The sequence below is a fragment of the Gobio gobio genome (genome assembly GCF_949357685.1).
Source record: "Gobio gobio genome assembly, chromosome: 8".
In the NCBI taxonomy this organism is placed as follows: Eukaryota; Metazoa; Chordata; class Actinopteri; order Cypriniformes; family Gobionidae; genus Gobio; species Gobio gobio.
In genome coordinates, this window is record NC_137114.1 from 1,376,792 (window position 1) to 1,386,498 (window position 9,707).

Consider the following 9,707-nt stretch of genomic DNA (forward strand, 5'->3'; position numbering starts at 1 on the left):
TGTAGCATTTTCCTTTTGTAAAGCTACATATTAAGGTCTTCAATAAAAGAAGATGAGAAATTAAATATTCCCAGCACTTTCTGTGATGTAGTGCTTTTTTTTCTTTTTCATCAAACCGCAGTTTTTGCAAGTTCCCGCAATTTTATCGCATAAAGTTGCATAAATATCCCGCATTTTCCATCGCATTTTTTAAGAAAACGTGCCACATAATCAAGGATTTTTGCCCGCAACAATCACAAAAAAAGCCGCATTTTTCTGGAAGGACTGGTATTACTGTCAAAATGTAGCACATTTCTGTTATTATTATTTGTTTGTGTTGTGTTAGGTTTTGAACATAAGTTTAACAAATTTTATGAAAAGAGAATGTCAAAATATTCAAATTGGTCTGTATAGTTCATAATGTTTTGGTGGTGTTTGTGTCTAAGTGAGAAAAACTGGCAAACTTCAGACAGGCCTGGACATGCGCTGCCTTGAACAGGGGGACCTTGCCTTCACTGCAGGAATTAATCCATGTGTGGAGTGTGTTACTAATGGTTTTCTTTGAGACTGTGGTCCCAGCTCTCTTCAGGTCATTTACCAGGTCCTGCCGTGTAGTTCTGGGCTGATCCCTCACCTTCCTCATGATCATTGATGCCCCACGAGGTGAGATCTTGGATGGTGCCCCAGACCGAGGGAGATTGACCGTCATCTTGAACTTCTTCCATTTTCTGATAATTGCGCCAACAGTTGTTGCCTTCTCACCAAGCTGCTTGCCTATTGTCCTGTAGCCCATCAAAGCCTTGTGCAGGTCTACAGTTTTATCCCTGATGTCCTTACACAGCTCTCTGGTCTTGGCCATTGTGGAGAGGTTGGAGTCTGTTTGATTGAGTGTGTGGACAGGTGTCTTTTATACAGGTAACGAGTTCAAACAGGTGCAGTTAATACAGGTAATGAGTGGAGAACAGGAGGGCTTCTTAAGAAAAACTAACAGGTCTGTGAGAGCTGGAATTCTTACCGGTTGGTAGGGGATCAAATACTTATGTCATGCTATAAAATGCAAATTAATTATTTAAAAATCATACAATGTGATTTTCTGGATTTTATATGCATTCGCTCACAGTTGAAGAGTACCTATAATGAAAATTACAGACCTCTACAAGCTTTGTAAGTAGGAAAACCTGCAAAATCAGCAGTGTATTAAATACTTGTTCTCCCCACTGTATATGTGTGGAATATGCACCTGCTTGGTCTGCAAACGGGAGTCCCGTTCCATTATTCCCAGATGCAGTATTCGGCTGGCCTGACACACCGAGTTGGTACTGGAGGAGACAACCTTTCTGAAGGCTTTAATCTAAACCTAACCTTTATGATCTCAGAGAAACCCATCTGATCATAGCGCTGGCAGGAGGACTCTCTACTGGGAAGTTGGAAAGCCTTAATCATCATATCTAAGCCCATAGATGCAGTGTAAATGCTTTGAATCTGAACGTCCTCATGGTTTCCATGCGATCATTTTTGGCAGATGAATGTCAGGTCCATGTGGAATCCATCTTACTGGTATCTCGTTTTAATTTGCAACAACAGGTTTTTTTTAATTGTTTTTATTCCCCTAACCTTGACGAACAAATACGTCTTTTTTATGGGACTGCTGTGGGCACGATACAGATGTACTAGTTACTACCTCACCTGGCCCCGAGACAGGTCGGAGGATCCACTGCTCTCTCCTGGAACCAGCAGTGCTTTCACACAAGCTTGTGCTGCGCCTCCTCTTTCTTCTGTGGACCCAGAACCAGCACCTGCTTGGTCTACACTCCTTCAGTGAGAGAGCTCATGTACCCGGCTTCGTCATGGATGCTCTCCTCCATGGCCATTCCTTCTGCAGATTGGATTGCCTTCCCGTGGTAATCACACACAATGGCGCCTTTAGAAAATGGTCGTGTTGCAACCACTCTTATAATCAAGAGAACATTACGAGGTCTGGATTGCTGTCATCATTGTGGATTTCTCCATCCGATGAGGATGTTTTCCACCTACTTGTTGATCCCGTTTCCACTTTGGATACAATGCACTCTAAACACCTAGTTTAGAGTGATCGGTTTGATACGTTGACAGCATGAATGCAGATTTATGTAAATATAATACACAGGAGAGTCCAAGCAGGAGGAAGTAGATAATCACTGAAGTGTTCAGATATTTATTGTTTTTTTTTTTCTTATATTTTAATCTGTGTTTTACGAATGTTTATAATAAATGTATTCCAAATACAATTATACATTATTTTGCTCAAACATGTTTATTGATTTATTTTCATAGCTCAAAAAAAAAAAAACATTTTTGCTTTATATAGGTAGTCCGAAAAGCTCGAAGATCGACGAGAAACATCCTAGCGGTAATCGGGGAGCGGGTTCGTGGACGCGGGGTCGCTGCGCGCCGGTCAGCAGAATTTTTTGGCGGGCCGGCCGACGCGCTCCCACGACCCTCCCGGGCCGGCCGAAACATCCCTGCCTGGTTCGGCAGCCCTGACCCCACCAAACCAGTGCTCATGTCTACGTCTCAGCACCCTCCTATCAGATCGGTGTACTTTACCATATGTGATAATAATTCCCAGAAATCATGCAACAGTTTCCGAGAATTCAGATTATTTAAATTTTTTTTACAATTAATTTAACATTCTTTTATTCATATTAAATGTGTAAAAGACATTTGTTTTGCAGCCAAGAAAAGACATGAGAGTATAAACCTTTCAAACATTTATTATGAACACATGGAACAACAAAATAATGAACGGTAAGCAGATTGAAAACGGAAAAAAACTGGGTGGCTTTCCTCTGCCGCTTTTTCAAGATCCAGAGGGATTGGCGACAGCACGAAAGGGGGATCAGGAACTTCCTCTTCCCTGGGCTGGGTAACTTCTGAAAAGAAGGAGAAAGAGAAAAAAGAGTCAGCAAACACGCACACAAACGGTTAAACAAGCTGCATGAGAATCAGCCGCCTGCTTTGCATCCAAATTAATGGCGTAGAAGCGGTCAGCCGTGGAGATGTTGTGGATTGGGATACCTTGTGCCGGTCCGTCTGGAGAGCTGGCTCCTCCACAGCAGGTGGTAGCAGTGAGTCAGTCTGTATAAAGTCTCTCTAAGACTGTCCAGAAGCTTGCGGAGGTCTTCCTCTTCTTCCCATAACATCTGGCAGTTGGGGTTATCACAGAGGGGCCAATCCTCCTGCCTCGGCTCCTGCCCCACCGCCTGCTCCAACACCTGCCTCGCCTTCTGCCCCACCGCCTGCTCCAACACCTGCCTCGCCTCCTGCCCCGGCTCCTGCTCCAACACCTGCCTCGCCTTCTGCCCCTCCTCCACCATAGATTGACTGCCGGTCCTTTTCGGTGACTGGCGGAGGCGGGCTGCGTGAAAAGAGGGAGAAGTGTCAAGCGTGTGTGTGTGTGTGTATTGGAGGTCGGAGTCAAAAACGTACCCAGGATCTCAGGGATGGCAACCTTTGCCTTGGCCAGGCACTGGCAGATAGTGGACTTGCGGATAAGGCGGCCCTCCTTGGCCTGCTTTACTTTGACCTCGTGCATGACCACTCTCTGCCGGACGGAGCGGATCATATTTCGGATCTCCCGGTTCAGCCCCACCATTACTGTCCGGGAGAGCCTGCTGGTGGGCGGCAGGGTCTCGGTCACGTAGGCCAGGAACTGGGCCACATTCTTCAGATAGTGGTGAATCGTCGGCTCCGCGATCTTGGCCTGGGTGAGGTTGTTCAGGCAAGACCCCATCCTCGCCGTCTGATTTAGGAAGCCCAGGCTGGCCAGGTTCGTCTGCCCCGCCGCCGTGTAGCCCACAAAATTCCGTATACAGAAAACTTTGCAGGCTACATTATTCACTAGCCTCGGGCCCGGATCCGCTCCCTCCTGGTGGCCTCGGAACTCCTCAAGTAGGACATCTGCGGAAAAACACACAAGAACGACAGGGTCAGTCAGAACAACGGCCACAGAGAAGGTGAGAAAGCGACAGAGAGCACAAGAGGTACTGACTCAAAGCTGGCACTGCTCCTGCTCCTCGTCTCCCAGAGTGCAGATGGGGTGGTTCCCGAGGTCCCCGGCCTCCTGGAGGTCCAACACAGAGGACATGGGAACTGCCGGGTCGCTGGCCCGCAGCTTGGCCAGGTCTGCGAGGATCTTTGTTCTCTTGAGGGAGTCCATGGCCTGGTGTTCGGCCCCGGCCGTCAATTCCGTGTGGGCCTTGAGGTGCCGGTCCATCCGGGCGGTCGGCTTACCACAGCCTAGCACGGGGCAGGTACCTTTGCGGACGTCTACCCTCCCGGATGGGATGGAGAGGAGTAGTTTCCGCTCCTCCTTGTTTCTCACTCTTAGGTGCTGGCTGAGCTGGCTGTACGCTTTAAAGCAAATCGGGCAATCTACAATAATTTTTGAATTAACTTTGAGCAAAATAAAAGTGCGAAATGCGTCAAAGTTCGAAAGTCGAGGGGGCCCCTGCGTTACCGAGATATTCTTATTAATTTTAACTAGAATTTGCCCCCTACCACAGTATTTATAGATGCTTTTTCACATTGTAAATCAATGTTTATGGATTGAACCACCCGTGCCATGCTCGGTGCACTCATTGGGATACATTTGACTTAACTTCTCGGGTCTTTTGAGAGCACACAGTGACAACACACTGTGTTTATGCAATTTGTTTTGCAGCCAAAAATGACAAGAACACAATAAACACAATCATGCAACATCACAATTATAAGAACTGTTTTTTTGTTGTTGTTTTTTTACAAATGAACACATAAAAACACATTGAACATTAAAACCAATTAAAAACAATTAAAACCATTCAAAAAAAGAAAAATGTATCGTCTGCACTTCCTCCTGCATGGATGGGAAAAGCTCTTCTGAAAAACAAACAAAGCATTGATTTAGTTTCACGTATTGAGTAACTGTAGCACTATTAGGATTATGATGACAATCAATGGATTCCTACCAGTGATTTACATCAGCTGATCATCAACAGCCGGACCCTGCTCCGGCACCTCTACCTCCTCCAGCACTGGGAGGGCTGGTCACCCGGCGGTTGGTCTTCCGCCGGGCGGGAACCTGACGGTTGTTCTGGCGGGGCGTCAGGTGGGGCCTCGTCCTGGGAGAAGTCGTGGACCATGGGGACTGCTGGCTCCGAATCCCAAAGAATCCGGAGCTTCCCCATGGTCACCAGCCTCCTCAATGACCTCACCACCTTCTTCCTCGCCTTCTCCTTAACATCACAATTATAAGAACTCTTTTTTTCTTTATTTTTTTTTTCTTTCACATAGGAACACATTAAAAAAACATTAAAACACATTAAAACCAATTAAAAACAATCAAAACCAGTCCAAAAAAGAAAGATTTATTGTGGCGACTTCCTCCCGCATCGATGGGAAAAGCTCCTCTGAAAAACAAACAAAGCATTGATTTAGTTTCACGTATTGAGTAACTGTAGCACTATTAGGATTATGATGACGATCAACGGATTCCTACCAATGATTTTTGACAGCTCTTCCTCAACAGCCGGACCCTGCTCCGGCACCTCTACCTCCTCCAGCACTGGGAGGGTTGGTCTTCCGCCGGGCGGGAACCTGACGGTTGTTCTGGCGGGGCGTCAGGTGGGGCCTCGTCCTGGGAGAAGTCGTGGACCATGGGGACTGCTGGCTCCGAATCCCTAAGAATCCGGAGCTTCCCCACGGTCACCGGCCTCCTCAATGACCTCACCACCTTCTTCCTCGCCTTCTCCTTAAACATTATAAAAACAGCATTTCAGTATTCTTTGCATAACCAGACAGCTGTTTCATACATTCATTTGGTCAATCCTATCAGTTTTAAGACTGACTTACCATCAAGTCCTTGTGGCTCCTCTCCAGGTGCTTCTCCTGGTACTTTATCCGCTTGCCGCAGAGTGGGCAGTCCAGGTCGTACAGCCTCACCCTGTGGTGTGCAAAGTGAATGAGCAGGGTCCGCTATTGAGAGTTTCCCATCTCATGCACCCCGCTCAGGTGGCGGCTAATGTTCACAATCACAGACTTAACAGCTGTATGAAAAGATGATGAGAAAAATTTAAGAAAAAATTGTTAGAACACACAGGGTATATGACGCAAAACGATTTAATACTGTGTAATAAATTATTTGTAACACTTTGATATGGCAAAAGTAACTACAAACACTGAATAGATCAACTTACGAGGTCCAAAATGGCCAGGCATTGTATGGCTATGAAGAAGAAGAAGAAAAATAAAAAAAATTTAATATTGATTTTTTTTAAACATTTTATTACATGAATATATACACTCACCTAAAGGATTATTAGGAACACCTGTTCAATTTCTCATTAAGGCAATTATCTAATCAACCAATCACATGGCAGTTGCTTCAATGCATTTAGGGGTGTGGTCCTGGTCAAGACAATCTCCTGAACTCCAAACTGAATGTCAGAATGGGAAAGAAAGGGGATTTAAGCAATTTTGAGCGTGGCGTGGTTGTTGGTGCCAGACGGGCCGGTCTGAGTATTTCACAATCTGCTCAGTTACTGGGATTTTCACGCACAACCATTTCTAGGGTTTACAAAGAATGGTGTGAAAAGGGAAAAGCATCCAGTATGCGGCAGTCCTGTGGGCGAAAATGCCTTGTTGATGCTAGAGGTCAGAGGAGAATGGGCCGACTGATTCAAGCTGATAGAAGAGCAACTTTGACTGAAATAACCACTCGTTACAACCGAGGTATGCAGCAAAGCATTTGTGAAGCCACAACACGCACAACCTTGAGGCGGATGGGCTACAACAGCAGAAGACCCCACCGGGTACCACTCATCTCCACTACAAATAGGAAAAAGAGGCGACAATTTGCACAAGCTCACCAAAATTGGACAGTTGAAGACTGGAAAAATGTTGCCTGCTCTGATGAGTCTGGATTTCTGTTGAGACATTCAGATGGTAGAGTCAGAATTTGGCGTAAACAGAATGAGAACATGGATCCATCATGCCTTGTTACCACTGTGCAGGCTGGTGGTGGTGGTGTAATGCTGTGGGGGATGTTTTCTTGGCACACTTTAGGCCCCTTAGGCCCTGTCTACACGAACACAGGTATTTTCAAAACCGCAGCTTTTTCTATGCAGTTTGGCTGTTCGTCCACACGCAAACGCAGTATCCGGTTACTGAAACCGGACTTTTTTGAAAACTCCGGTTACAGCGTTGTCGTGTAGATGGTGAAACCGGAGATTTAGGCTTTTGTTCAGTCAAAATATGCGCCCTTCTCTCCTTTGTTTGACGTCAGTTTGTGCGCCGTTATCGCTTTTGTTTAACGTTACATGAGTCGAGTCTATGCAATGGCGGACGTAGCTTTTAATAACTCTGCTAACAGCGCTTATCACATGTAGCCTATACAGATACAGTTATCTCATTGTATTGCAGAACAGAGGCGCCAGAATGCAATAATACAACATAGTAAGGCAAGTGTGTGAAGCTTCAGTCCACTTGGGCCTGCCCATGTGTACAGTTACCTGTCACTGAGTCCAAAGAAAACTTGTAGAAGGGTTTCACTGAGCCCATAGCATCCCTCCGTGGATGGGACCCATGTGGAAATCAGGCAGCCAATCATAGCGCAGTTTTAAGTTTTCATGTGGACGGAGATTTTTTTTAAACCGTGCTTGTGTGGACGTGATTGTTTTTTTAAACGGAGGAGGAAAAACTCCGGTTATAAAAATACCCGTGTACGTGTGGACTAGGGCTGTCAAAATTGCTCAAAAATGACGTTCGAATATTCCCTCTAAAAAAAGCATGAATATTCGAACTATTCGAACATCTGGTTGCGCATTTTATCAATGACGCGCATTACGTCAATAACAGGACAGATGAATACAAAGACACATAACTACTTATATAGGTAGTCTATTTAAGTTTAAACATATTTGACAACGTATTACCTACACAAAAACAAGTAAATCAACTAATGGCTAAAGACCGCAGACCTCACTCTCTCTCGCCCTCACCCTCTCTGCTTAAAACGGCTTAAATGAACACACACATTTTGAGAGCTGATCAAGAGTTTTGTGCAAGCAATTTAAGGTCGCGACTCTTGTCCCAAATATAGCAGGCTTCATTCAGTGATTGAAACAAATATTAATATAAGTTTTACAGCATATTATTGAACGCTCCGAGCGAGCTGTGCTGTGGTAAACATGGAACTTTTCCTTGACATGAAACGGTAACGTTAAATAATCAAACCAGTGGAAGCAGTGCATTTATCCTTCATTCATGCAATATCTATTCAGTCAGTACCTCGGTTCCATTGCTTGACAGAACTCCAGCCTGCCCCATCCACGACACTGATCGCTCTCATGTCCTTACAAATGAACAAAATTAATTTCTCCGTTATGGCCTCTTGTCGTTTTGCAGACAGAGAACTTGTGGCGGGCGATGCAAAGTAACACTGGTCCAGTTTGCACATACAAATTAGTTGCTTATATTTACAAAACGAGCCTACAAAAGCATAAAAAAGCCTGTTTAATAAGGAAAAGTTCACGAAACTAAGTGAAAACTCACTAAAGTGTTTAGTGAAATTAGGAAACATTTAGATATCATAAATTGAGTTGTATTAGTTAACGTTACATTTCTACATACATTTTGTTCTCATGTCACAAGTAATATCAAGGTTTATTTTGATCTGTTTTACATGATTCTTTTGTAGTGTGGTTTTCGGTGAAGTGTACTAAAATAAATATCGTCACCTGTGTACATTAGCCCACTTCTTCTCGATGCTTTTTCTGATAGTTTATAGAACAATTACTCTGAGTCGCCATCTGTCGTTTCAAAGAAAAGCACAACGGCGAGCGCGTCAAGTATAAACACCTCGTCCGTTTGGGGAGGAGCGCGCGCAGTCAGCGGGGGCTCGCGCTCTGGAGACGGGCCAAAGTACACAAGGCTTCAGGCACGCTAGCGCCCACTCGCAAAGCAGACAGCCACGCCTCTCCTACCGCGGGCGTTTTTCCCCCCACATTTATTTATTTATTCGAATATTAATTTTCACCTTCGAAATTCGTTTTTTAAAAACTATTCGAATATATATTCGAATTTAGAATATTCGTTGACAGCCCTAGTGTGGACAAGGCCTTAGTGCCAATTGGGCATGGTTTAAATGCCACAGCCTACCTGAGCATTGTTTCTGACCATGTCCATCCCTCTATGAGCACCATGTCCCCATCCTCTGATGGCTACTTCCAGCAGGATAATGCAACATGTCACAAAGCTCCAATCATTTCAAATTGGTTTCTTGAACATGACAATGAGTTCATTGGACTAAAATGACCCCCACAGTCACCAGATCTCAACCTAATAGAGCATCTTTGGGATGTGGTGGAACGGGAGCTTCGTGCCCTGGATGTGCATCCCACAAATCTCCATCAACTGCAAGATGCTCTCCTATCAATATGGCCAACATTGTTGAATCAATGCCACGTAGAATTAAGGCAGTTCTGAAGGCTAAAGGGGGTCAAACACAGTATTAGTATGTGTTCCTAATAATCCTAAAGGTGAGTGTAGATTATCTCACCTGTCCTGATGAATGTGAATAAGTAATGAGCTCAACAAAACAGATGGCCGCTATACTAACCAATAGCAGCTCTCGTTAAGTACCATGACATTTAATCACCTGTCCATGAACAAGGAACACCTGTCCACTAATCTATTGTTTGTCCTCTTCA

The 9,707-nt window shown here is 44.8% G+C and overlaps 1 protein-coding gene across 1 annotated transcript; it reads right to left on the minus strand.

Annotated features, from left to right (window-relative positions):
- Positions 1-2,716: 2,716 nt before the first annotated feature.
- On the minus strand, positions 2,717-4,878 carry LOC307130482 (uncharacterized protein). The gene is made up of 4 exons (XM_079823479.1): positions 4,010-4,878; positions 3,448-3,918; positions 3,037-3,376; positions 2,717-2,891 (listed from the first exon to the last, which is right to left on the minus strand). Exons 2-4 carry the CDS (start codon positions 3,749-3,751, stop codon positions 2,858-2,860), a joined length of 678 nt encoding a protein of 225 aa, XP_079679605.1. The 5' UTR covers positions 3,752-3,918; positions 4,010-4,878; the 3' UTR covers positions 2,717-2,857.
- Positions 4,879-9,707: the final 4,829 nt, after the last annotated feature.

Excerpts from the sequence above, each read along its gene's own strand:
- LOC307130482 (XM_079823479.1), bottom strand. The coding sequence starts at position 3,751 with ATGGGGTCTTGCCTGAACAACCTCACCCAGGCCAAGATCGCGGAGCCG. Across the intron at positions 3,377-3,447 it reads TGCCATCCCTGAGATCCTGG|CCCGCCTCCGCCAGTCACCG; the intron begins GTACGTTTTTGA and ends CTTTTCACGCAG. Across the intron at positions 2,892-3,036 it reads TCCAGACGGACCGGCACAAG|AAGTTACCCAGCCCAGGGAA; the intron begins GTATCCCAATCC and ends CCTTCTTTTCAG.